This window comes from Thunnus maccoyii, chromosome 12, assembly GCF_910596095.1.
Source record: "Thunnus maccoyii chromosome 12, fThuMac1.1, whole genome shotgun sequence".
NCBI lineage: Eukaryota > Metazoa > Chordata > Actinopteri > Scombriformes > Scombridae > Thunnus > Thunnus maccoyii.
This window is the reverse complement of record NC_056544.1, coordinates 22093249-22119298: the sequence shown is the minus strand read 5'-3', so window position 1 is coordinate 22119298 and position 26050 is coordinate 22093249. Positions and strand designations below refer to the sequence as shown.

At 38.7% G+C, this 26050-nt stretch overlaps 6 protein-coding genes and 1 long non-coding RNA gene across 11 annotated transcripts; 3 read left to right on the top strand and 4 right to left on the bottom strand.

Annotated features, from left to right (window-relative positions):
• Positions 1-94: 94 nt before the first annotated feature.
• Positions 95-1650, bottom strand: zgc:113691 (uncharacterized protein LOC503529 homolog). The gene is made up of 2 exons (XM_042428559.1): positions 1278-1650; positions 95-1195 (listed from the first exon to the last, which is right to left on the bottom strand). Exon 2 carries the CDS (start codon positions 1192-1194, stop codon positions 436-438), a length of 759 nt encoding a protein of 252 aa, XP_042284493.1. The 5' UTR covers position 1195; positions 1278-1650; the 3' UTR covers positions 95-435.
• A 515-nt stretch (positions 1651-2165) lies between these two features.
• yipf1 (Yip1 domain family, member 1) lies at positions 2166-6746 on the bottom strand. The gene is made up of 10 exons (XM_042428558.1): positions 6637-6746; positions 6240-6364; positions 5869-6026; positions 5688-5768; positions 5459-5546; positions 5234-5350; positions 4991-5157; positions 4301-4483; positions 3484-3590; positions 2166-3174 (listed from the first exon to the last, which is right to left on the bottom strand). The coding sequence occupies exons 2-9, from the start codon at positions 6271-6273 to the stop codon at positions 3504-3506; spliced, it is 915 nt and encodes a 304-aa protein (XP_042284492.1). The 5' UTR covers positions 6274-6364; positions 6637-6746; the 3' UTR covers positions 2166-3174; positions 3484-3503.
• A 386-nt stretch (positions 6747-7132) lies between these two features.
• Positions 7133-9415, top strand: lrrc42 (leucine rich repeat containing 42). Of its 2 annotated transcripts, none has more exons than XM_042428551.1 (7): positions 7133-7850; positions 7919-8050; positions 8140-8258; positions 8369-8454; positions 8534-8647; positions 8748-8832; positions 8923-9415. In XM_042428551.1, exons 1-7 carry the CDS (start codon positions 7447-7449, stop codon positions 9216-9218), a joined length of 1236 nt encoding a protein of 411 aa, XP_042284485.1. In that variant the 5' UTR covers positions 7133-7446; the 3' UTR covers positions 9219-9415. The 2 variants fall into 2 exon arrangements, with proteins under 2 accessions (XP_042284485.1, XP_042284483.1); XM_042428549.1 differs by having other exon boundaries at positions 7135-7850; positions 8137-8258.
• A 773-nt stretch (positions 9416-10188) lies between these two features.
• Positions 10189-14175, bottom strand: tmem59 (transmembrane protein 59). Its single transcript, XM_042428557.1, has 8 exons — positions 13944-14175; positions 13617-13722; positions 12901-12995; positions 12376-12528; positions 12167-12239; positions 11646-11769; positions 11400-11517; positions 10189-10927 (listed from the first exon to the last, which is right to left on the bottom strand). Exons 1-8 carry the CDS (start codon positions 14097-14099, stop codon positions 10775-10777), a joined length of 978 nt encoding a protein of 325 aa, XP_042284491.1. The 5' UTR covers positions 14100-14175; the 3' UTR covers positions 10189-10774.
• A 330-nt stretch (positions 14176-14505) lies between these two features.
• On the top strand, positions 14506-17233 carry tceanc2 (transcription elongation factor A (SII) N-terminal and central domain containing 2). Its single transcript, XM_042428560.1, has 4 exons — positions 14506-15030; positions 15128-15269; positions 15644-15837; positions 16563-17233. The coding sequence occupies exons 1-4, from the start codon at positions 14932-14934 to the stop codon at positions 16749-16751; spliced, it is 624 nt and encodes a 207-aa protein (XP_042284494.1). The 5' UTR covers positions 14506-14931; the 3' UTR covers positions 16752-17233.
• Positions 17145-24293, bottom strand: cdcp2 (CUB domain containing protein 2). 3 transcript variants are annotated; one of them, XM_042428547.1, is made up of 7 exons: positions 24132-24293; positions 21077-21675; positions 20461-20808; positions 19544-19885; positions 18055-18408; positions 17598-17776; positions 17145-17455 (listed from the first exon to the last, which is right to left on the bottom strand). In XM_042428547.1, the coding sequence occupies exons 2-7, from the start codon at positions 21141-21143 to the stop codon at positions 17150-17152; spliced, it is 1596 nt and encodes a 531-aa protein (XP_042284481.1). In that variant the 5' UTR covers positions 21144-21675; positions 24132-24293; the 3' UTR covers positions 17145-17149. The 3 variants fall into 3 exon arrangements, with proteins under 3 accessions (XP_042284481.1, XP_042284482.1, XP_042284480.1); XM_042428548.1 differs by having other exon boundaries at positions 21077-21248; XM_042428546.1 differs by lacking the exon at positions 24132-24293 and having other exon boundaries at positions 21077-21790.
• On the top strand, positions 19776-25999 carry LOC121908499. 2 transcript variants are annotated; one of them, XR_006099246.1, is made up of 4 exons: positions 19776-19863; positions 24621-24772; positions 24953-25059; positions 25268-25999. It is a non-coding gene; the product is annotated as an uncharacterized LOC121908499 (long non-coding RNA). The 2 variants fall into 2 exon arrangements; XR_006099245.1 differs by having other exon boundaries at positions 24953-25999.
• Positions 26000-26050: the final 51 nt, after the last annotated feature.

Below are 26050 nucleotides of genomic sequence, written 5' to 3'. Positions count from 1 at the left end.
ACCCCTAGTAAAAGTTGTCCATCTTCCTGCCTGTTGCCAGACTCTCACAGCCACAACGGTTTGGTCTAAATTTTACAGTCTATGATTTAAATGAGCTTTTTCAGCTGAAACTTATATACATATATTCAAACTAAGTGGCCTATGTATGGAGCCCCGCCTGGTTCAACGGCATGGGCTGATACGTTATAGTTTTTTGTTTTTTTAAAGTTAAGTTACATTTGAACAAGCACTATGACAACAACTTTTTCACTGCATTAAATTACACAAGGCACCAATAAATCAAATCAGTCATAAATGAGCTTAAAAATGTTTCAATTGTATCTTGTTTTACTTTTTGAGTCATTTACAGATATATAAACATTACTCCAAGTATTTTTAATGTCTCTGCTTTACTTTCTCAATGCAGTGTTAAGAGTTTTCAGTCAGTGGGTCAAGTCAGTTCTGAATCCCTTTGGTTTCATCATGCATGAAAGCTTTCTTGTCATGATGATAGCCATTTCCATAAGTTGTAAAACTATGTTTATCCAAAACAGTCTTTTTGTCATTGTCACGAGAGAATGACTTGGTCTCAAATGCATTAACTGGAAGCTTTTGGGATGAACTGACGGACATCTCTGTTTGAATTGCTCTATGGACAACTGGTTTCTGTCCAGGTTTCTGGATAATTGCAGGAAGGGCGAGCTGTTCCCTCTGGGCCTTCTTGTCTTCCCACAATTTCAGCAGACGGCGTTGATTATTTGTCATATCCTTGAGATTTTGCTGCAATGACTGCACTTGATCTTCCAAAAGTGTTTTAGAGGTGACTGTATTTGCCAACTCAGATGTCAAATCATCAATAGTCAGACTGAGTTTCCCAGCCTTCTCTAACAGGGAACTGCACTCACGATCCTTTTCATGCAAGTCATTGATTATGTCCTTAGTGGTCTTTCCATTGAACTTAGGGCTGCACTCAAGTCCAATCTCTGTACGAAGAGTCTTCACTTGTTTCCTCAGGTCCTTGTTGTCCATGGTCAAGGTCTTCAGTTTCTGTTTTAGAGCCTCAGTTGAACGCAGCCTTGACTCGTACTGTCTGAGTTTTTCTCTGAGAACACTTTCCCTGTGCATGGCATCATCTCTTTCCTTTCTGCATTTCTCCAAAAGTTTTAAGGTCTCAAATTTGGACACTTTTTCACCTTTGACATTTGAGGTTGCCATCCTAGGGTAAGGTTCCCAAAACAAAATATGAAAAATGAAATATTATAAAGGCATTTTCTTTTTTAAAAATTGTTATTACTTACAGGCTCTTCAAATAGTCCTTGAGCACTGTGTTGGTAAATTCACTTCTCAAGCACGAGCAACTACCTGCACGCCTGAGACAGAGGCAGGTGACATTCCTCTAAGAGGGTTATCTGTTTGACAGGCAGCTCCTGTGTAACTCAAAGCTGGGGCTAGAATGACCATTAATTAGGGCGCCACCATCCCTTTGACACAGTTTCAAGTGACACAATTTTTTTCCCCTATTTTGTTAATTAATCTAAAAACCCTGCCCTTAATAATCCATGGAAATATGAAACAGAGACTTAAGCGATGTCACCTGCATATAAGATGCTCACTATAAGCTTCTGTGTAGGAAACAGGCTTTACATAAGTAACATTTTCCACTGCAGGTGATCTGTGCATCCAAACAGTGACACAGTAGATTCTATCGGTTTCCTCGGGCCACACACACACACGACAGTTTAGATGGATGAATTGGAAAAACAGCAGCGGCAGCCAAATGTCCACTTTTAAAGTTGGACGCTCTCTTTGAAATGTTGAAGTTATACGTATTAGTTACAATCTCTCCCTTAAATATTTAAAATGTCAAACTGTTGAAATGTACTGGCGGCCTTTAATGCTGTCGAAAGCTGATAGAAAAGAGTCACGTTGCCTACACGTGTGGGACCCGGGGTGATTTAAGGTTATTATGTCAAATGCTTCAAGTTTATTCAAAGAATTATATCAGCAAAAAGCATTTACTATTATTTTAAGCATTTATCTGATTACATTACATTACATTTTTTCATTTAGGAGACGCTTTTGTCAAAAGCGACGTATATCTGAGACTGATATTTTATATGATGCAACAATCCAGAATCACTTGCCCTTTGGGGAAGTAAACACACTGTTATTACAGATAACAAACATGTAGGAAGATACAATTTATTTTTCAGAAATGAAATGACAAAACTTTGCAGTGATAAAATTTTGTGTTTTAGTAAAATTCTATTCATACTTTTAGAATTTTTTTTAAAGGTTTGATGCGAGTTTCAGGCAGTGTTTAGCATAGGCCATCCTTGTTTTAGATATTCATAATCAAATTCTTCAGAAAACAATTTAAAAGTTAACTAACAGAAACAGTATTTGAACAATCTGTACATTGAGCTTAATTGGTAAATTATGAATACACCTAAAATTGCTATAAAATTGGCTTTGGTGGAATGTAAATGTATTACTAGTGTGATAACAGTGATAATTTATAGTAATTAATAGCAAAGGATCTTACTTTTTTTCCCCCCCAAGAAACATTGAGAAATTATATATTTAATTCCATACATTTTATCAAATGCAGTTTGTCATTGAAAGAAATCATAAAAAAATAATTATACAAGTTGTAAATCTCTTGGACATTTAGGATGGGTCTTTGGCATTAGTTGACAGCACTTATGGTTACATCTGTTTGAAGAAAAGACAATAACTTTGTTGAATATCTCACCCAAACCTGTAGATGTTTTGCTGTTCATCCAGAAATTTCTGTATACAAAGTATATTAGCCAAATCCCATTAAAACTTGCATATATATATATAAAAAAACTTGCATATACAAAATGCCTTTGATGCCACCAACATTACTGCACAGACTAGTTATCTAAATATTTTAACATCATAGCTATAAAGCGGAAAACTACCATACTATAAGAGCTCCCGTGTGCTGAGTGACACCATACCACCTTTATCTTTAAAAAAGTTTAGAACCCATCCAGTTAGAAATAACATACTTGGTACTAGTGTACATTTTCAGAGGTCATGCAGTTGAACCATACACACTGGGTTTTAAGGATTAAGCCAGAATGTCCAAGTGCAGGTGAAATCCAGACGACCCATGACTTCATCACCACAGCAACCCGATTCTCTCTAATAAGGCAACAGGAGAACCTGCAATTTAAAAAAGAATAACACTTGCTTTGGGAAGGAGAAATCATGTAAAGGAAGTCCGGTGTCAGATGTTCAGCTCTAGCAGATCAGAAAATCTCATGCACTCAAGCCAAAACCAATAAAATAGGCCAACAATTTAGAGCTGCTACTGAAGCAGGGACTTGTCATTCTAAACACAACAAAGTGTGAATATAAAAATGGCTATGAGAAAGTATCAAGTGGGGAAATATGACTTACATGTATCAGGTTATTAGTGTATTTATACAATGGGATCATGGCTTAAAAAGATTCAGTGTCACGTTTGTTTACCTTCAGACAATGAAAGGCTTTCATTGCAAGGGAGTTGCTTTGATCACCTCTTTTGCAGCAGAATTTTCAACTAGTAGTGCTGGTTCTGGTTTGCTGAAGAAATAGGCCTGAAAAACCAAACAAACAGGGAAAAGAGTGTGAGAGAACCTGGCGAAGAAAGCAATTACAGGATTGATAGAAACTACTCATCAATCAAGAACTAAAGCCGGAGTGTCTGTGAGCAACTATGCAGCAAATGCTTGGTGTTACAGGAGAGAATACGGCATTCTTGCAAACCATTAATCTTGGTCGGCTTTCAGACACGAGCTTACTTTGTAGACTAATTACGTGAATGTGACCAGACATATGATACTCCCGTGGACCTGACAGGATTCACATTAAGAAGTGCACTAACAGCCCAATCTCACACCAGTTAGCAAATGCGGTCACAGTTTCCGATGAAGAGAGTCTCTCCAGAGGGAGTTGACACTTGACACTATCAGGTTAAGTAATTTCCCAGAAACACACAGGGAGGAGCATGCACAAAATATCAGTGTAGTGTAATGTCTGTGATGACACCGCCAAGGTGGGTCACAGCTTGACCGTGTTACTGGGATCAAATGAGATTGAGTCAATCATTGTTGTTATCTACACCGAGATGGATGTGCAAGCTTGAATCTACCGGATTAGCGCAGATGTAGTTTGCCAAACCAGAACAATGAACACAGGATTGTATTTCTCCAAACAGATTTATTTTCCATATCTCTGAAATTTGGAATTAGCTCTACCAGTAAAGTTATGTAAAAGCAGTACCATGATTATAGAAAGGCACAGTTACCTTGCATCCAACAGCGAGCAGGACATTGAGCACCACTATGGCTGACATGATAGCTATGATAACTTTTGGGTGGTCATCCCTGACTGCAGGCCAGAAAGTCAACGCCAGGACTGAACCAGAGAGGCAGAGCGCCACCACGATGGAGCACCACCTCAGCCATTCATATGGGATAATCCAAAGGACCTTGTTTAGGAAACAACAGTGGATTTTAAAATAAGTGTCTCAGACACCAACAATGCTCTAAATGTGTTCATGATTCAGGGAGAAATAAGAAGACTGCAAATGTATTGGAGCCACATTATATTACATTATCATTAGGGGCCAACTCAATACACATGCATAGAAAAATTCATCACGTGTTCTAAATCTTTTGAACAATTCAGTGTGGTACTGAGATGTTATCTTCTGTTGAATATGCTGCTAAAAAGTTGTTCATGCAAACTCTGTTATTTTGTTCTCTAGTCTCAAATTAAAGTTGTCAAAATTGTAAAAAATTATATAAAAAGGATCTTTCGGATCAACTATTTTTAGCTGTATTGAAAATGCATCACATCTTGATACCAATGTAGAAGGTGCAGGTGACATGGATACAATCTTGGATACAAAATCTGATGCCTATATTTATTGTGGTATGGTAAATGTTCTGGAAATTCACATCATATAGACATTATATAAAACTTTAGGTCTTACCACTGCAGGTATGTAAATGGAGAGGGAATATCCATAGACACAGACAATCTCCATAAAGGAATATGACACCAAGTTCATGATCTTGTTGTTTCTCCATAGCAGGAACCCCCAAAGGGCAAGAGGCACCAGCCAAGCATAGCTGAAGATCGCTGTTGCAGCTATGGTCACTGGAATTAAAAAAAAAGAAACAAATGAAATTTACAGTTTTCTCTCGCCTTCATCTTGAGCAAGTGAGCCACTTACCTTTTCGAAACTCTGGAGTATATCTGTAGTTTGGTTTGCCTAGGTGCACCAGAAAGTTGGATATGTTTCCACTGATGGCAATGGCAAATACAAGAGTTGTGCAAATCCAGAATGGTCCTGAAAGCACACAAAACAAGCATTAGAACTTAAGTTTGTGTGCTAATTTGGTTTCTCCTGAACAACTTTATTACAAGTATTAATATATTAAACTGTTGAAGTGCTAACCATAGAGATCAGGATTTCTACGAAGGTAGACATGAATAAAGTTCTTCCCAGGCCATGGCAGCACTGATCCAACGATTCTTTCCTTCACCTGAAAGAAATGTTAGCAACCATTACATTGGTAGGCTAATCTAGGCTACATTTGTAATTCTTTTTTTCTGAGGCAATTCATATTACAAGACAAGTTGGTGTAATGTTTAATAGTCATTAAATTAAATAGTAAATATATTACATGATGGGTCTCGATGTCAAAAAACCTTTGGTAGTACTCAAATGTCCAGAAAGGGGCACTTTTCTTTTGCCCAGAGAGAAGCTTCAATTGAAAAAGAAGGAAAGTGACAACAACAAAAGATTATCAAATGAACATTTGTAGCAAAAATATTTAAAAGCTCAAAAAAAAGTCTTGTCCTGACCTCTGTCTCGTCATCATTGCCAAGTGGGTCCTCATTATCAACATCAGGAGTGAAGCCAGTAGCTTTTCTCTGCTTCTCAGGGTTGACAACATCATCCTCAATGCTTATGGTGGTTGCATCTCTATTGGCTTCTAACAGATTGCCAGCTTCTTCAAATTCTTGACATAGATATAAAGAAAGTATTAACCACAAGTTTTGACAGTTTTCTGAGAGAGCGAGATATGCATTTTTTTTCAATCCACCATTACATTGTAGCACAGGAACAGAGAGATGTGCGTATGTGAAGGCCACATATGCTGAGAAAGCGCATGGCAAGTTAAATAAAGGAACTTGATTTCCTAGTCACACAACAGCTTAATGATGACACCTACCTTGAAATTGAAAGGGATCCTTTGCTGACGCCATTCTTTACAAGGATTCACTCCCAATAACGAGTCTACCAGGAACTTATCGGCAAGTTAATGTTGCACGGATGCAACAATGTGTTCTTAGAGAGCTGTAAAGAAGAGCTTTCATGAGTATTTGTACTTTACCCATATGCCATTACTGGTTTTAAACGTTTTAAACTATGGACAATACACCTGAAGAGACAGTGCTACAAGTTGGCTAACGTTAGTAAGTTAGTTAAGTTAGCAAGCTCCACTTGACAGCTCAGCAACAACTTATAACAGTTACACATAACATTGGGACCATTAAAATCATCCTCGGTTGTACTTAAAAAGTAAACGCATAGTTCTGGATATAGTCTTGAAATAATACATTCCTTACCAAGTTATCTTCCAATAATCATTTCACTTCTCTCAGCTAAATTAGCGTTACTTGGAGCAGGATCTACTAGCCATGTAAACAAGACTTCTTCCTGTCGTTTTCAAAGTAATGGTTTATTTTTTAATATTATTTAAACTTTTATTAACCATGTTATGATTCGTTAATTGCGACGTTTGTGAATGTTCATGTATGTGAAACCCTCACTACTACTTTGACGTTTCAGTATTTTGGGATGTTTAAAAGATAAACTATTAGTAGTTGACTTTTATTTTGACGTGAGTAAGCTAAGACCGCGGTTCCGTTTGCAAAATTTTCTTTTCCTAGGAAGGCGAAGTCGTGACCCGCCCTAATCTGCCTCTGATTGGCTAGTACTTGCTGCCTTCGTTGGTTGGGTTGGTTAGGTTTAGACATCAGGAGTGAGATTGGTTAAGATCAGGGTAAGAATATCAAGGTAAGCCAATCAGAGGCAGAGTAGGGAAGGTTATGACTTCGCCGTCCTAGGAAAAAAAAATCATTCGGTTAATTTACAGTGTTCACCTCCTCCACAAGGAACTCGATAGTTGTCAAGATTCACGCGAGTAACAGTTAACAATTAAATTAGAGTAATATGCGAGATAAAATTAGAAGAGATAAAAAACAATGAAAGAGTCCTATTTAAGACTATTATTCAGAGGTTGTCGCTCACTCAACGACCTTATTCATTAGCTAGCTTATGGAGCTACCTTGAGTTTTTGTAGTGCTTCAGATGTTTTGCTGGCTAGCTGACTAAAAGTGAGTGTGTTTAGAGTTTTTTGGTTGTTACAGGAAAAAATGTGCGACCTTAGTATGGACAATAGCACCATTTATGTCCGAGAAAGAGGCAACCTTCGTCGTGTCGGTGACATAGTACTGGCACAGCCAAAGCCAGTGTCGTCGTGCAGAAGGACAAACCCGTTTGTACTGAGAAAGGAGCACTTCATATTCACCTACAATGCAGAGGGAAGTCTGAGATACACCACGAAATCTCTGTTTGACATCACTCTCTTATTCGTAGCTGACAACATCCACCATGTGGACTCTCTGGTTGGTTTCCCTGAGCAAATAGGAGACAGACTTTTTGCAGCAGCAGAAGAGAATCGCATATTTGTAAACCCAGACATTTCTCCTAAAGCCCTGCAATTATTCAGTGATGCATATGGAGAAATGGTGCTTGGATCCCTCTGTCTAAGAAATAGGTAAGTTACAGTGCCACTACCACGTCTGCCAGCCACCAAGCTGTGTCTTGACTCTTTCCTTTCTTTAGGTTTCCACTTTTGCATGAGAGGATGGATGAAATTAAAACATTTCATAGTTTGAAGTGTCTGGACCTGTTTGGATGCAGACTTGGGGATGATCATGAGATGTTCCAGCATCTAACATCCAGCTCATTGGCAAGGTAATACCTGATTTCTGAGTCTCAAAGGCATACAGTATTGTTGGCAGTAAAACCTAACTATAACACTCTCCTGTCTTTTTCTTTAGCAGCTTGATTCAGCTTTTCATTGGTGGTAACAGTCTGTCAGATGTCGGCCTGCAAAGATTGACTGCACCGGTTCGGATGATGAAGAAGGGTCTAGACTGTCTCCAGTTCCTGGATGTTTCCTGTTAGTTACAAAGCTATTATTTGCTTCCATATTGTTGTGGTAGCACAAATACCACCACGCCCAGATTTAAAGCATTTCGAAGGGCCATTATTATTCTCTCTCTAATACAGACAACCCTGTCTCAGAGCGGGCTCTCAGATACCTCACCTGCCTCCCCAAGCTTGAAAAGCTTGATGTATCTGGGACCAGTATGAAGGTAGGACAGTCATGGTTGTGTTAACATTTGGCTTTAACTTTTTGAAATGTTGATGTCTAAATCGACTTCATACCTCCAGCTTGGCAGAGGATTGAAATCAACCACATGGGACCTGTTAGGGCTCATTTATTCTGAGAGACCACTGGACACATTTGATCACTCAAGATGTAAAACAGAAGGTTGGGCCGAGCAGGTAAATATCTTCAGACACTGATAAAAGTAAACATAAGTTAAGTACTATTCTGTAATGTTGCAGGTGTAGCACTGTTAGACGATGTTTCACTAATTTCCAGGTTGTAAACCAGTGGGAAACAAATAGCACACAAATGCCAAAGCAGAAGAAAATTGAAGAATCCAGAATATCAGCGCTTCGCTTTTGTAAGTATTCTTTCATTATATTTTCACAAGTCAAGTTTAATATTATGACCCATTACCTTAAATAGTCTTCAAAGTGTTTTTATTCTTTAGTTGGCAGGCAGAAGTTTGTCAGAGAAGTACTGAATGCTGCACCCTTGGTATGTGAGAGAGAAGAAGAGTCCAAGGGGGAAAGACTGCATTTCTACAGACCTGCAGCAAACAATCACACACCAGAAAAACAGATTCTTTCCGCAACCAATCATCAAGCGAAGACTCCCTGGCAAAATATCAAAAAACGGCAGCGCCAGTCAGAAAAGTGTGACAGTTCACATCAGAGCCCTCCAACTAAACGTTCGTCCTCATCAGCTCTTACTGCAGAGGACATTGACTTGTTGAACAGCTATTGAGGCATGTCTTCATGTAGCATTCCTTGAAGAGCAGCATGAGCGTGTCTGTTAGCAGGCAACATTTTGCCTCAAAGGAACCAGAATGATTTCCAAGATGATTAACACTGGTGAACTGTACTTGAGAATATTGTCTTTGCTACAGTGTTTTGTTTTTTTTAATATCTTTTTATGAATAAAGTTCAGTATTTTGTACTATATGACAACTGTGTGGAATATTGTCACAGAGCTGGATGTCTGCAGAAGCACAACACAGCAATCACATGCTATAAGGGTGAAAAAGATGAGAATTACACAATCACATGTACTGTGTAATTGCTGCTGACATGTCAGTGTAGAGCAGTCAACTGATATGACCACATATTTTCCTGACAAAGAGCGTGTTCTAAGGATATTCACACTAAAACACAATGTAGGAATATGGCTGGGTAGGCATGTGATAAGAGTGAAACTAGGAGCACATTATGCAAAAAATAATATACAATAAAATAGCTGTGGACTTCGATTCCAAAATAGACTTTGTATTTACTATACAGTGGTAAGCAAGTTGTGTAATGGTTCATTACTGAACATCTGTGTATCTACATACAACAGTTCACTACCCCATTTCAGAGATTATCACACGGGAAGCCAGTGCAATTCTCTGCACTCTTGGAGAATCATTTGGGTGAAAAACATTACATCATTGGAGTGGTAAACAGAGTTGTCCAACAGAGCATTTTAAAACCATTCACTATGCTCACTAGCGTAATGCAGGAGATGCAAATACACCTTCCACTGGAACATAGTATAGTGTAGTTTGACTCTAACATACAGTCATTTTAAAACAAGAAGTGAAAGTGCTACTAAGATTTAAGGCAAGGGCTCTTTCTTGCATCAGTCCTCATGAACATTTTTGCACTGGTTACTTCCTCATATTTTACTACACTTACATTCTTGAGTTCAAACGTTAAAAAAAGAAGAGTTACACCGATTTCACTCCATTGTATTTATTTCTGATCCACCGTGAGGAGAACAAATAATAGTGAAGCAGGAACACCTATGCACTGTCACTATTCATTAAAATTAAGAGCGTAGAATTTTATTGTAAAATTCATTATTATCTGGAAATCACTGCAGTAGAAACACAAGAACAGACAGGGAGAATCTGCATTAGCACAATCCATTTTACCAAAAGTCGAGGTGGGTGAGACCTTTATTACTTCAAGTCACAAATAGTTAGTTTTAAACATTATTCAATAAAATAAGCACACCAACAGATAGCTTACGCACAAATCAAAATTGGAGAAAAAGCCCCAAACCTATTTGACTTGTACTGCCATCACTATGCTATAATGCCTCAATTATACCAATATACAGAAAAAAAAACAACAACTTTTAATCACTCCAATTTTAAAAGCTTCAAAAGGGAGACGAGACATTATATCAGTAATACAAAATGTTCTGCAAGTACTTATTCCTGATTAGACCACAAGAAGCGCAGGTCTTGTGCCACAGGAAAAAAAATCAACTCATTATTCATCAAGGACGTCGTCCCTTCTCTGCTACAGCTTTGGCTTCTAGATGTCGGACTGGCCCAGATCCACTTTGGAAGGGAGTGGCCCGGCTTCTTCCTCTGGCCCTTTGGAGGTGATGATTAGCAGGGAGGAGGCTGGATATGGAGTGAGTTTCTGTTCCTTAATGTAGTCTCTGTCACCATAGATACTCAATTTCTGAAAGCAAAAATAGAAGAAAGAGAAGGTTGACATTAAATAAGAGTTGGATGCAAGTCAAAAGTCACAACCTTGAATATGAATACAATCATTCACTCTATTATAAAGCAGAATTGTTGATATGGAAAGGAGGAAAATGCAAATATGCATTATGTCCTGCAGTTCTACAGACTGTTGTACATTGTAGGTGTTTGGCTGATGCCTTTTTTGAGCAACTTGCAATGAATCAAGAAAGAAAATGCTAGGGAACTTAAAGATCCCATCCAGACATGTTTTGAGACATTTAAAAATACTCCAAAACTAGTTGTGATGTCACAAATCACGCTCATAGGTACGTCTTAAACTCAGTCTCAGTCAAACCTAAGGTGAGCACAGAGAAACTTCCTACTTTCAGCAGATGACTGTCTGCACATAGATCATTCTGCAAAAACCCATTTTTGATTGAAGGGGGACTGAAAAACACATAGCTTACCTCAGCAGGTACATACTGGTCTACAGCAGTTGCCACTGTGGCACAACAGATCCAGATCAGAACCAACACAGACAGGATCAGAGTTGTGGTTAGAATCCACCCTGGCAGCCAAGGGTTCCTGAGAAGAAAAGTATGTTCATCTTCAGTTTGAGTGGTTCCACTAAGGTTCTTCATGCTATGATTTACTAAGCAAGTTTAACAATTCAACTTCCTGGATGTAGATTAAAAAAAAGAGTGTTAACCAACCTTGAGAGACAGCTGAAGAGGTTGTAGTCATCATCATAGCTGCGGTCTCCAGTCATATCTCTGTCTCTCTCCTGGATTAAAGTGCGGTGGTATTCTTTGTAAACTGGGCTGCTCAACCCGGGGACTTGAAAAAGAGAAGTAAAGGTTACTTGAAATAGACGCACTGCTAATCTGTATGTTTGTATTAGAATACTTATGGAGTGTGTTTGCCTTGATGTAGAAATTTAAGAAATCTCATTGATTTTGAGGGATGAGTCAGGTGTACTTCTATGTTTTTCTTACTGTCAACAAATCACATGAAAAGACCAAAACCAACAAAGACATCAGTCCTGTCTCAGTACTCTCCAACTTCAGTACCCCGTCTGAGGCACAGAGGTTTTGCCAATACAAGCAATACTCAGGTTAAATTAATTGTTGCTTGTGGTTTAAATGGGATTTGATGACAATATGAAAAAATATTGAATATTGCCAGCTTTATCCTTTAAGAGGATTTTAACAAAATAAAAGAGTGGAGGTCTTACAATTCTTCTGTGGCTCCTCTTTAACTTCTTTTTCCAGTTCAAACTGGGAGAAAAACTTGACTTGAGGTTCAGTCTGGTAAACAGAAAAACAGAACTAAGTTTTAAATTTTGTACTCCATTACATTTGCACAGTCACTACATTTTACTGTACGGTTAACATGCATAATATTAGAAGAGATAACCCGCTTTCTTCCATTTCAGTACCTTACCTGGAAAATGACAACTTTGCCATCATCAGCCTGGAGGTAGAAAGTCCACGTGGAGGTGATGAAGCTGTGGGCCTGACTCATCACGTCTTCCCAAAACCCTCTGACCAGAGTCAGGGGGTACAGCAGGTGAATCCTGGGCATCATGGCCTCCAACTAAAAAAATAAATAAATACTAAGTACACTGTTTTTTGATAACATATTTGTCAATCTTTGGAGTCTTGTACAACAGCCCTGGAAAAAATACAACTTAAGAGAGGTTATAATGTTTAATTTTTGTTCAAACAGTTTTGGAGAGGTTTGATTCAACATGATTACTGAGAGGTGTTTCTATTTATATCTATATTGAGGTAATAAAACAATATAATTCAATAGCAGCATAAACTACAGCTAACCTAAAAGTTGAATTATCACCTCTCTAAAATAGATTTACCTTTATAACCTACATAAAAAAGGTAGGATTCATCACAGAGCTTTTGTATTACATTGTTTTTCATTGTATTAGTTTTGGCCAGTTCAGCAGAATACCTGTTCATGCCGTTGTTCAGCAAATGGAAGCTGATTCTGACAGCCCAGGTTGCAAGCATATTGCTCATCTGACTGGGTGTAGGCTTCATGACAGGCTGCGGAAGTTTGGAGGTGGTGAGAGGTAACAGACGATAAAACAGGATTATAAAGGATTACAGACAAAAGGACAAAGAGGTGTTTCGAGCAAGTGCACTTATTATGGATTTGGGTGTGTAAACATAGGGCTGACTATACATGAACAATTGTTTACAGCTTTACTGGCGGTGATTACACAGATAACAAGCCATATAATACCTTCTGTTAACACTATAATACCCACACTACCTACAAATTATACACATTAATTAGTTTACAATACAAAATGTGCAATACATTTCACTCATTATTGTATATTTGAAGAGGCTGTATATAATGCACATAACCACCTACTATATGTATATAAAGTAACACTCCTTGCACTCTTCACTTCTTTGCACTATTTGTATCCTGTTTACATTTCACAGAAACGGTTTCACCTGTTTATAGTCATTCCTTCTGTACATTTCTGAAGATTGTTGCGTCATTATTTTGTGTAAGTGCACTGAGAGCCACTACCGGAGTCTACTTCCTTGTAGGCGTAAACATACTTGGCCAGTAAATATTATTCTTATATCACAGAGGCCTGTACGCTGTTCAGGGGTGAATCAAACAGGTCAAAGTCTCAGTGCATAGCTTACTTGATTCACACTCGGATTTGGTCTGATTCAGATCATCGCTGTCACGAACAAACTGGCAGATAGAAAACAGACGGCAGCCTCTCTGACAGGCATAGAGTTCCTCCTCCTGCAAAACAAACCAGTTGAGTGCCTCAGAAAAAAAACAACAGCATCTGTGAAGCATGACGTACATAAGCCAAAAGCTTCCCTTCGAAAATACATTTTAATTAAATAGCAGGCGTTCTCACAGAGTGAACTACATGGGCCCACTTTGTCTTTGCTAACTCTTACCAAACGTTCAGCTAACGCTAGCAGAAATGACTTTCCTCAGCAAGAAGAGTAACTCACCCGTGGATACGTATGCAAACTGTATGTCATTTCACATGACTTGTGACAAGACGCCGTGTTTCCCAAAACGCTGTCAAACACATCGGAAGATGCTAAAGCGCACGCGAGCAGGACGAACAGTCCCAAAATACAGACAAAGGAATGAAGAGTCCCCATTTTGTCTGCGAAAACCTAAACAAACAACCACACGCTCGTTTCCTCCTCCTTAATCGGGGTTAGTCTCGTGGGAACTGTGCGTCGCGCGAGACTGTTTCTAAATGTTTTGTTTAAGTGCTCCTCGTAATTTCTTCCACTCTTCTCACAGTTCTCTGACTGTACAGTCTATAGCTTTGACATTGTATAACCACGTTCAAATCCTGTAGATAATCATGTGTTTTAGAACATGAGCCCTTCTTCCTATCATGATTTTGGTCAACTCTTGCTGTTGTTTTCTTCTTTTTATTCTTATTTTCTGTCACTGTATGTCCATGTCCCGTGTTAGGCTGATGTTGTGTTGTTGTTTTATACACTGTTATAGGGCTCTCTGTCTATATTTGTGCCTCCACCGCACTCAGAGGTTGTATTTACGAGGGCGCATAAATGCAACACTGGTCGCAACTGTACATCCATGGTTACCATAGCATAACAGTGCAGCTAGCTTTACTAAAGAGCGGGTCTCTTACTGTTGCGGTTATATTGACAACTATTTTCCGCAGGAAATGGACGAATGACTCCATCTAAGCTAGTAGTGCCTTCAGTTTATTGAATTTTAAACGGAGGACAGCGTTAGGAAGGCAGGTTAGCTTGGTAACGTTAACCTTAGCTATCTAGCTAATTGCTAACTGCTTGGTTGGTTGTCTTAAGTTAGAGACGCTCCTTCTGACTAACCTGAACTTAGGTTATCCATAACGAATTCCCTAGTATTGAACCAAACTTTTACAATTTTATTACTGGGGAATCAAAACGAACCAACTAGTCTGCTAGGTAGCTTCCTACTTTGTGTTTGGAGATGGACAAGTTTGTAGTGCGACTGCCTAAGGGGGAATCACCAAAAAAGGTGAAGAGCAATGAAAAGGTTTATAAGCAAACGACAATTGAATCCTTACGGGTGAGTTAAAAGGTCCTCATGTGAGGTGACCAGGCTTAGCCAATGCTGCTGTATGACATATTTCCATAACCATTGCTTGCCCTTGTATTTCTTACAGAGGGTGGTCGTGATTGAGGACATCATGCGCTACAAGTCCATGCTGGAGCTGCCAGAACAGAGCAGGGACAACCTGCTGACTGCCCTGACAGAGCTGAGCAAGAAGATCCCATCCAGGGAGGTGCTCAAGTCAACAAAAATAGGTAGGCTGAGGAAACCTTTATGACGTTATGTTAGACTTTGGTTGTTTCTAGGCTGATATATCAATGTGCAGAAGGTTTCCGTGTTATTAAGTATCTGCTCAGGATGTAACACAGACTACTGAACAACCCAGTCTGTTTAAAACCACGCAATGACCTATTCATATGTTGAACTGTACTATATATTATACTATGTTACAGTTAAATAGTTACAAGTCCAGAGTTGGCTTTCACTGCATTGTTACAGCAACGTTACCTATAACTCAAAAGAGCAAACAGCTATCGAACCTGTGTTTACCTCATACATGCCATGCCAGTCATTAGCCTCACATTACACAAATTAGTTCAACACATTAAGAGAACTTCTCTCCCCTAAGGTCACACTGTCAACAAAATGCGGAAGCATCTGGACCCTGAGGTGAGTTCAATGGCTGCAAAGGTGTATACTGACTGGAGGACATTTATAGAGGAGAATTCCAATAAGCCATCTATTGAAGTGCGCTCTGACAAACAATCTGAAGGACTAAGGAGCAACGCTAGAAGACTAATGGCTGAAGCCCTGGAAGTCAAGGTGAGAAAGAGCCTCTCAGTAACTACTCTTTGTTTATTGTGCCTTGATTATTCTGGGAATATTAATTGAGGGTGAAGCTACACTATGTGATGGTCAGTTGTATGACTGAATAATACCCTACTCATGTCATGTTTTCTTTTTCATTTTTGTGTGGCATCAGAGTTAGAATAACATTGTAACTTTTTGTAGTTTAGTGCAGCCATCCTTATCAGAAAACATACCGTGTGTGATGGTGTGTAGTTGTCTGAATACCAATATTGAATCAATATGGGCCACTTAAAATTCAGCCTACATGATCCATGCTTCAAGCAGCACTTTTAAGTGTTACATGAATTTATATGTTCCACAAGTAAAAAATAATTAGCAAGACTGGCCTCTCTCCTAATGTTCCTGAAAATATAGCTTATTGGCTGCACTGGTATATATGTGTGTGTGTATATAAATATTTATATATTATACTCAGTCATCGCAGGTGGTGGTGGTGTACTGGAATGAGTTATACTGAGAAGTGTTCCTAATATTTTGCCACCCTAATGTATGTTAATGGGGTAGACGAAATATAAGAAACCATTTTTTAACAGTGTGTCTAATTGCTTAAAAAAAAGTATACATTTTATATTGTATCTATTGTATCTTTGGCTTCTGGCTAGCTAATTGCTTGAATATTGATTTATTGATTTATATTTATACTGTATGCTCTTTTTACTTATTTATCTGACCTACAGGAGGATTCTGGTCTTATAGACAACATTGAGAGAGAAGTGTTTCACCAGAGCTCCCGGTTAGTCAGCAGCTCATACAGACGGACTGTCAGAGCGCTGGTTTTCGCCTTCAAACACAATCCTGAGATCAGAACTCAAGTGAAGGACAGCACAACATCAGTCAACCAGCTGGTTTCTAAGTACAAGAAATAACTGTTGATGAATAACACAGCCTCAGACTGCATATCAAAAACTTCAGTTTGCTTTACTTGAAAACTGTCAAAGGTTTTGATGCTTGCACATTTTATTTTTATTTTATTATTATTTTTTTTATTTTCTTGTTTTTCTGTGAAGGAGATAAAAAAAGCTTTTACATTTTGTGGCACATCAGTGGCCTTTTTATGACTATGAATTGTTAAGAATATGCAATTTATTGCTGGTGAGGATGATAATAATACTATTTTTTTGTACAGGAATCATGCTTTTTTTTTGTTGATAGGTTTATACTGTCAGTGAACATTTTTATACAAAACATGATTTTAAAATGTGACAATTTCAGCACTGGAGTCCTTTCTTTGTTGGATAAAACCATTTGTCTATACAGAATATTACTAAAGAAGCACCAGCCAAACAATAGCTATCACCATGAGAATGACAGCCAGAACACAAATGCTAATGAAGACAATATCACTCAAGTCATGAGGCTCAGCTTCCTGTTCCCCTCCATTGTCATTACTGTCATTGTCAGTTTGTTGGGCCTGCTCCTCGAGACGACGCTCCTCTGCTGAGATGATGGACACTGATGCTACTTTCCGCTGGGCATCACACTGCAGCTTATATTCTTGCACATTCTGCTGCTTCCCATCAGAGAAATCGATGTAGAGTTTGTTTACCAGCATGGTGATGTTCCGATGTTTCTGTGAGGGATCAAGAGTCACAGCATTACACTCGGAAAAATGACCATTTCAAATAATCAATAAATCAAAGTCACCAACAAGTATGGTTAATCAGTGCCTATTATGGTAAATGAGTGTATGACATGAGACTGTGGTTAATCACCTGGCTAGCAGTACCACAGTTGACAAACTGAGCAAGTATCTTATATGAGGTGGCCGTTAACTGGGCTGTACAGGTTGGGTTTCCCAGGTAGATGCTCTCACGGTCCAGCTGAGGTAAGGACTTCTGGGGTATCAAAATGGTGAATTCTGATCTTGTGCAGCTAACGTTTACAGGCACCACTTGGATTGCAGGGTGAAAAAAAGAAACAGTTCACACTTTGAGAGCGACATAAGGATGAGAAGAGGTAGAGATATTTCTAGAGATGAACATTTTGCATTTAAAGTCTTACTAAGAATATTAGCCGAGATTTAGACTGGAACATTGTAAGCAGTAGGAAATGCGTGACTTAAATCTATATCATCCAGAGAATAAGTAGAATTAATAACCCTGTAGATTATACTACAAGGAAGTTTTTCATTCTCAATATGAATCAAATGCCTGTAGAGAGAACGTTTACCTCCAAGATAAGAAGCAGTGAACCCTCTATGAGCTTCATTTCTGTCTGTGCTTAGTACCACCAGCAATTTGTTGCCCTTGGAGATGAGAGAGGGAGGTTCCTCCCTGCCACACCAGCGTCCTAGCAGGGTGTCTGTCTGGCTGTCCCCATCATAAACTGTAACAGAGTCGTAGTCACACTCATCTGAAAGACTGTTGCGGTCCTCCAGGTCCATGACGGGGAAGAAGAGTTTGATGCGGTATCCAGTAGCTAGAGTGATGCTCCAGTGGCAGTTTATGTTGTTCGGGTAGATGTTGGGGAAATGAGGGCTGCTAAAGTTGCCACTTACAGCTGACAGGACCTGCTGGCATTCACCTGTTTAAGTACAGTTGATCAGAAATGTTTATCAACTTTATTTATGATGTTAGTTTACTTAACTTACTTTACATAATTTTCAGAAATATTTGCTTTTCTTGCCAAGACCAAGACAAGAAGATTGATACCATTTCCATATGTGTCTGTTAAATATGAAAACAGATCCAGCAGCCAGCTATTTTAGTTCAGCATAAAGAAGAATAAAACAGCTAGCCTGGCTCTGTCCAAAAGTATTACCAGCACCTCCAAAGATCACTAATTAACATGTTGTACTTTGTTTGTTTAATCCATGCAGAAACCAAAAACATTGATTTGCAGTTTTAGTGACTGCCTGGAGTCACTGCACCCAGCCAAGAAATAGTTTATTTTTTTAAACAATGAAACTTTGTATGAAATAAACAAACAAGATATAAAATGTTAATTAGTGAGCTTGATAACCATTTCCATAACACCTGTGGTCCTCCATATTACAGGTGCTGGTAGGTGGATTTTGTTACCTTTGGACAGAGACAGGCTAGCTGTTTCCAACTGTTTTGCCAAATGGCTTATGCTTGACAAGGTCAAATGGGGAAAGTCTGTGAGCAGCTGTCTAAAAGTTATTCTGCAGAGTTTCAATTGGATTCAAGTTTGGGCTTTGGCTAGACCACTCAAGGACTTTCACGTTATTGTTTGTGGTAGGGATGGTGTGAGATGAGTGATGAGCTCTGCTCTACCAAGTTTCTGTCAGAGATGGTGTTTTGCATTGCAGAAGTGTTCAATTTTCATGTTATCAGATGACAGGATCTTTTGTATCATGCTTTCATGTGCCTTGTTTCAAACTTCAGGTATGATGTAATGTTTTTCTTTCTTGCCTCTACCACGGATTGCCTGTCTCTCAGTGAAGACAAGTTCTGTCAGCCTAATCATAGATCCCATTTTTCCCTGTTGCTAAAGCCCAAGTCCTTGGATTTCGTAGCAATCTTTCTGCTCTGAATAGGTGAATAAACAGGATTTTTGTGACTAAAAGTTGCTTTATGTAAACCTGGAAGTTACAGAGTAATTGTATGTTACATGATTGATAACTGACCATAGTTCTTTTTCTCAATTCTCAAATACTGAAACCATGTTATATTGCACATTTGTGTGAGGCAGTTACCTGAGTAGTAGTAAGCCTTGAACCCCCGTCCCCCAATGTTGAAGTCAGACTTGAAGACTACTAGAAGCTGGTTAGAAGTTGTGACTGTGTTAGGGGGTTTATCAGCCCCGCAGTATTTGCCCAGGTGTCGGTGGGTGACTGTAGGGCCATCAAACAGAGCGACAAAGTCAAAATTACATCCCTCATTGTTTTCCAGCTGGAAGTCCAAGAAGACCAGGGTGACCACACTGGTGTTGGACACGTGGATGGCCCAAGAGCAGTCGGCATTATTGCTGTACTCCCGAGGGTAGCCTGGACTGGAGATAACACCTGAGAGGCCAGTGAGGACTCCACCACACATATCTAGAGAGGACAGAAAGAAATTTTAGATGCACCTTACATTTTTATTTTTTGGAAAGAAGTAACACTGCAGTTAACAGTTAATGAGCACAACAGCCTCTAGAGGGTGTTGTAATGGGGGCAGTACTGAAGACTGAAATACTATGAGGCAAACTTGAAAAGAGCAAGGGTTACCCTGAAACAATGGAAGTACACTGGTTCCTCAGTTTGCTTTTTACATAGTTATCTTTTTGGTCAGACCACAGACAGCATTTTGTATATATCTGCACACTCATCAGAACTAAAACACAAGAGTACACCCTCATGAAGGCAAGATAGCTAATAAGGTGTGTAAAGCATGGTGTACTGGGGCAGAGTTGAGTAACATGTTTTCATTAACTTTCACTGAAGCTCACACTGTCCTACACTTTGCATTGTGTGCTGAGATGTGGACTCTCCTGTGAGGTTAAGGTCAAAAATGGGATTTTTTATAAACATCTTCACTGAAAACTAGTTGTTATTGTGTTGACACATGGCCAGAAAGAACCTGCTCCATTGCACCGGATCTCTTGCACATTGTATAAACTATGATGAGTTACCTTTTCTGTAGCCAACACTGAATCCCCTGTTCACTACGTGGCGATCTGAATGGAAGATAATGGACATGACATTCCAAGACGAAGTGAACTGAGGTGGGGAGATGTTACCACAAAACGTGCCAAGGAGGTTCCCCTCATCCTCAGATATGCCGTTGTAGATCTTGATGTAGTCGTAAGCACAGTTGGCATGGTACTCCAGCTCAAAGTGGTAAAAGGTGAGGAGGACAGATGAGCCCTCTGCCACCACAATTAGCCAGGAACAGTCAATGTTGTAGGGATACAGGCCTGGGAAGTTTGGACTGGAGATATTGCCAGATGAAGCAGAGAGGATTCCTCCACATTTGACTCCTTATCATTACAAAAAAAAAAAAAAAAAACAATTAAATGTTTCATCACAGCTCAAAGAAAGAAGATACTGAGTAAAGTATATGGATCTTTCCTTGCTAACTTATTTATTTTACTATTTTGGTGCAACCAGATACAACCTCTGACAGTGTATTACAGGATTGAAACTGAACAATTGAGGCCCAACTTTCAATGTACACATTACCTGCAAGATAAAAAGCTCCCATCAAATTTAAGCTTTTCTCCTTCAAGATAACAAATAGCAACTCACCTTTTTTAGAATCAGCCTCATCAACAAGCAGTAGTAAATGAATCAGTAAAGCCTCCGTGAGACTCATGTTGTTATTGTTAATTCGGCTTTTGTCACGCCTCAGCTACAGTAACAGCAGAGACAGGCAATGGCAGTGTCAAAGTGTGCAGCCTTGAGACATCAGCAGTGGTGCCTGTAGAGGTAATAGGACTTTGAAAAATTCATCCACAGCCTGAATGAGGAACCTGATACGCTTTGCCCTCTTCGCTAAATTTTAATGACTGATATCCAATGAGCATGAGTGGCTTGTTTGTTTGGAGAGATGGTATACATTTTTAATGATGGTCACACACACACACACACTGAGCACCAGCTGCAAGTGGAGTTGATAAAAGAGACAGGAATAAAGAGAGAAGAATGATCACATTTGTCACTAATATAAATGGCTTCATTACAGCCATGTGAGGGAGGGAACTACTGATGTCATGGAGTAAAGGGCACTAAGTAGACATTGCTGGTTTTGTGTAAATGCAGCTTAAGCATGAATTAAAGACTTCCAGGTCTTACCTTTAAATGGAAATGTACATCAATTAGGAAATGCACAGGTGTGTTAGATTTGTCTAGAGTAAGAACAAATAGACAAATATCTCACTTCATTGGATGGTAGCATCAAATGTTTGAGTGGGAATTTGGCTTGGTTACATGTACAGTATATTATTGAGCATAAAAAGTTCATTCTTGACCCTGAAGATAGTAGTTTGACAAAAAAAAAACAGACTGTGAGCTAAGATTAAGTTACATTTCATGCATATTATATATATTATTTTATATAATAACACACTTGTTTTATTATAATATTATATTATTCATTACTTAGAGCCACTAAATGATATGTCCAAAGCAAGGTCATCTCACCCAAAGATGCAACCCTTTTAATGTAAATTCTGCTTACACTCTAATTTCTGTCACAGAGAAGAGTGCTGCAGTGGCACTCTGACAGATTTTGTTGTATTTGCCAAATGTCAATCATATCCCATGACTCATTCCTCCTGGTTTGGCAATCTTTTAACAGAATAGTGCAAACACATGTAGACAACAATAATCTTAACTCAGTATAAACTCAGTATACTGTATAACAGACAGGGAGATAAAGTACTCTTAGTAAAAGCCTATTATGCAAATAAATGTTTGCTATTCCAGCAGTGCTGTGAAGGCAGGGCTTTGGTTCAGTGAGCAAAGCTATTACCTAAAGAGACCTGCTGGATGGTGCTGTTGCACTATGAAAACTCAGTGAAAATCACCACTGGCTTTTAAAAAGTCATGTCGAGCTCTAAGCTGAAATAAATGAGAATGTGATTAAAATCAGTCAAGTGTTTTTCACACAGTGGTTCCTGGAACTAAAATGAACCGCCTTGCCTTTGAATTTTAATTCTGTCCTCTCGGAAAGCTTGTCATTGTTCAAGGATGTGGGTACTGGGCAGTGCTGAAATGTGTTTCAGAAAGATATCATTGATTTAGAGCAATTAAATCACCTATTAGGGAGTAAAAAAAAGGTTTGAAACTACTGGAAAATTCCAGCTGAATAAAGGGGAACCTCAGTCGAACAAATAGCAGCCTTTTGACCTGGGATATCTCTTTGAACTTAACTGAATTATATTGGTCCAAGAATACATAAAATGAGTGGTTATATTCAGAAGTATAAATAATCCATTATTAAAACCTTGAATCAGAAGTGGATGACATTTAACTGGTTGGCAGGAGAGAGGAATGTCTATATGAGTGTGCTGGGTCCTACTGTGTGTGTTGTTGTGGGTGGGGGCATTTGACAGCTATGACATCTGGTGTCTTTTGATCAAAGTAACAAGAAGGCTGATGAAAAAAAACCTGTTTTGTAAGCAGATTACGTTTTTTTTTTTTTTCCCAAATACACACAAATATCAAGCATCAAGACAGATTAGATTCTGCTAAGGGTACGTATGGACTGTTGGTAACTGCCTCTGATGAATGTTCTCTACAGTTCCTGACAGTCAGGGGTAAATAAGATGAATATATAAGAATATGTGTCAAAAGATAATAAAAATCTAATGTTTCTGACACAGCCTGCAGCTTGGCAGACCATCCCCATGACATTTCCTAGTATATCGGTGTCATGGTTTTCATGATTTGTTTTTTAATATTTTTCAATGCATTGTATATTTCAGCAGAAGGAGCCTAAGTTTAACCCTGAATCAGCTCATGTTATATGTTGAGCAGACGGACATTATAACCCAGAGTGTCATCAATAATTTTTTGCAGCTGGTTAGATTGTTGACTCCTGTTTCAGCAGTTTTTGAGTGTAAAATGCACTAAAAGCTCATTACCTAACAGAGCTTTACTTCATGACATTTAAAGTTAACATTAATGAAAGTTATATAGCAATGATGGCAATCTTGGTGCAGTTATGGAGCCACTAATCTGAATGAGTATAGAGGAAAAATGCAACCTTGTGCCATGTATTCCAAGCCGGTGCTCACTTACAGACAGAAATTTAGTTTTTTCTCCTTTGCAGTGTTTTGTTAACATTTTCTCTTTCCATTTGTTACATTTCCACCTTCTCTCTCTATCAAGGACAATATTGATATGTCATTGCTCTGCCAATTCAGGGAGCTCACAGATCGGATTATGGACCATAATGAGCTAAGCCTCCCTCTATTTATGAGGGCAATGAAAGCTATTATTCAGGTTAACAGAAAGGAGAAAGGACCAACTTTTCTCGGCAACTACTACTTCAACTACCTTTACTTAGTATTTGCTATGTTAATCTAATCAGTTTATCTAAATAACGCCTGTTTGAAAATTTGCTGTGACGTTTTCGGAGATGTGAGGAGCTGCTGGCCGGGTGAGAACAGCCAGTTATCTCGGCCGCTAGCAGCCCAACTTCTGAGATGATTGGCTGATCAACATGTCATCATCCCAGGGAGAACATGATCCAATGAACTGATCTGTGCAGCTCTTTGGTAAATTAACACAATAACACTGAGAAATAATTTAGGTAACAGGACTGAAGATTGAGATTGACATTCTCAGTCATACTTACAATATGATCAAAAATACAGAAAATAAAGTGAGAGAACTGACTTTTGGTCTTCCCATGGCCTTCAGGAGACTCAAATGATGCTGCTTCCTATTGATCATGTGACTTGTGGAATGTCCCAAATTTTTAGAGGGGAGAATGTGTCAGGGTAACAGGACTGAGTGAAAACCTGGGGACACAACTAAAATGTGTATTTTATGTATTATGAATTTTCTGATGAGAAAATGTATTTTATGTCTAAATGGGAAATAGTCACACAATAATTTAAAAAAATAACCCCTGTGTAAATGCACTGACCCCATTCAAATGAATGGGAGGGCTGCTGTTTTTCATGCATTGCCGGCTTTGGTGTGAATGCAGACTAACACATAGCCTACACATAGTATATACAATATAGTATATATACAATAATGAAATGAAATGCCCATTGCTTATTTAATGCCTTTCTAATTATCGTGCCTTTTATGTCTATGCTTATTTTCTTTGATGTAGGCTACAGAGACGCGTTAGTGTTTTATTGGCAGGTGAGAGTCCCAAAATAGAAAAATGCAGCAGCAGTCAACTTTATCACTACCCCTTCTGCAAGACTGCACAATATATGGCCAACAACCACATCAAGGGTCATGCTTCAGTGAGGCACAGAGGTAATATTTATTTATTTATTTATTGAGTACATTTGACATTCACATTTTTTGATTTGCCCTATTTTTTCAACTACAGCACAATGTATTTAATTTAATTTTATAGCTTGTTATTTTACTGTCATTCCTCTCTTTCAGGATTCACAATCATCTTGGTTTCTTACTGTTATTCCTCTATTTCAGAGTTCACAATCATGAAGTGCGGTTTGAGTTGTAGAAATGTGACACACTTTAGTTGTTGCTATTGCACGGTCACAAAAATCAACAGAGCACAGTTTCTGGAGGATCAGGTACTGTATAGGCTATCAGCAAAAGTAATGTGCATTCTTGTACACACGTTCCCACTTGCTGAGTAGTTTTAGATATCACTAACAACCGCTTTAGTAATAGTGGCTTTTGTTTGCATGCCTTTGGTGGTATTGTTAAAGGGGGGTGTAATTTGTCTTGCCCACCCAATGAGACACTGTTCTTAATCTTTATTTTTCCTTATTCTTCAAGGAAGCAGATGTTTTTCTAAGGGACGCTCTAGAGGCTGCAAGGTGGTGCAAATGCCAAACATTTATAGGCACCATTTCCCTCCTTAGTGTATTGGGATGGACGAGGAAGACCACATAACAACTCTTAAAGAGCTATGTTTGTATGATGGCCTCAATGAAGAAGAAAATATTCTCCTCATGGAACCATTCATGTTCTCACTCCAGTTATAGAGTGATTATGAGATTCTCTGTGTGGAGGCAGTTGACAACACCAAAATGAAAGTCTTTGCCTCTTTTGAGAAGCAGGAGTGAAGGAGTTGTCAAACCTTGTTTTTGATTGCTGTGTTAATTTTTTCAATTGTTAATTGTGTTATTTTGTTTGAGTAAAGATGAAGTAGAAGTCACCTGCATCTCTGATTTTTTTTTTCTACTGGAGCTGGTTTTACTTAATATACAAAGCACATTCAGCTTGTCTATATGGTATAGTCTGTCTTGTATAATTTCATTTAATTCAGCTAACACGTCAATTTGCAACTGCATCCTTATTTCTTTATATGCAGGCAATGTTTGTACTGTATTCCAAATGTACTGGTGTAATATGATTTCTAAGCTGCAGCGTTCATAACAGTTAGTACTTCATGCAGTATTGATGTTTGTGAATGTGCTGCACGGCTTCCGCCACCAGGTAGTGCCTCTGAGTAAGTAAAATTGTATTGTCACCTGCACAATCCTGCACAGTATAACATATGGTGAAATTCTTAGGTGCCTATCTCAAGAACGACTCTAACAATTAGATAAATAAAAT

What these genes read in the sequence shown, in the direction of transcription:
- tmem59 (XM_042428557.1), bottom strand. Translation starts at nt 14,099, where the DNA reads ATGGGGACTCTTCATTCCTTTGTCTGTATTTTGGGACTGTTCGTCCTG. An exon ending in GTTTGCATACGTATCCACGG is followed by an intron (nt 13,723 to 13,943) that starts GTGAGTTACTCT and finishes TTTGTTTTGCAG; the next exon opens with GAGGAGGAACTCTATGCCTG. An exon ending in GCAAAGTTGTCATTTTCCAG is followed by an intron (nt 12,240 to 12,375) that starts GTAAGGTACTGA and finishes TCTGTTTACCAG; the next exon opens with ACTGAACCTCAAGTCAAGTT.
- lrrc42 (XM_042428549.1), top strand. Translation starts at nt 7,447, where the DNA reads ATGTGCGACCTTAGTATGGACAATAGCACCATTTATGTCCGAGAAAGA. An exon ending in CCAGTTCCTGGATGTTTCCT is followed by an intron (nt 8,259 to 8,368) that starts GTTAGTTACAAA and finishes TCTCTAATACAG; the next exon opens with ACAACCCTGTCTCAGAGCGG. An exon ending in AATATCAGCGCTTCGCTTTT is followed by an intron (nt 8,833 to 8,922) that starts GTAAGTATTCTT and finishes TTTATTCTTTAG; the next exon opens with TTGGCAGGCAGAAGTTTGTC.
- zgc:113691 (XM_042428559.1), bottom strand. Translation starts at nt 1,194, where the DNA reads ATGGCAACCTCAAATGTCAAAGGTGAAAAAGTGTCCAAATTTGAGACC.
- cdcp2 (XM_042428547.1), bottom strand. Translation starts at nt 21,143, where the DNA reads ATGAGTCTCACGGAGGCTTTACTGATTCATTTACTACTGCTTGTTGAT. An exon ending in TGAGGCTGATTCTAAAAAAG is followed by an intron (nt 20,809 to 21,076) that starts GTGAGTTGCTAT and finishes TGTAATGATAAG; the next exon opens with GAGTCAAATGTGGAGGAATC. An exon ending in CAAGGCTTACTACTACTCAG is followed by an intron (nt 18,409 to 19,543) that starts GTAACTGCCTCA and finishes GTACTTAAACAG; the next exon opens with GTGAATGCCAGCAGGTCCTG.
- tceanc2 (XM_042428560.1), top strand. Translation starts at nt 14,932, where the DNA reads ATGGACAAGTTTGTAGTGCGACTGCCTAAGGGGGAATCACCAAAAAAG. An exon ending in CGACAATTGAATCCTTACGG is followed by an intron (nt 15,031 to 15,127) that starts GTGAGTTAAAAG and finishes TATTTCTTACAG; the next exon opens with AGGGTGGTCGTGATTGAGGA. An exon ending in CTGAAGCCCTGGAAGTCAAG is followed by an intron (nt 15,838 to 16,562) that starts GTGAGAAAGAGC and finishes TCTGACCTACAG; the next exon opens with GAGGATTCTGGTCTTATAGA.
- yipf1 (XM_042428558.1), bottom strand. Translation starts at nt 6,273, where the DNA reads ATGGCGTCAGCAAAGGATCCCTTTCAATTTCAAG. An exon ending in GGATCCCTTTCAATTTCAAG is followed by an intron (nt 6,027 to 6,239) that starts GTAGGTGTCATC and finishes ATCTATGTCAAG; the next exon opens with AATTTGAAGAAGCTGGCAAT. An exon ending in TACTCCAGAGTTTCGAAAAG is followed by an intron (nt 5,158 to 5,233) that starts GTAAGTGGCTCA and finishes TTTTAATTCCAG; the next exon opens with TGACCATAGCTGCAACAGCG.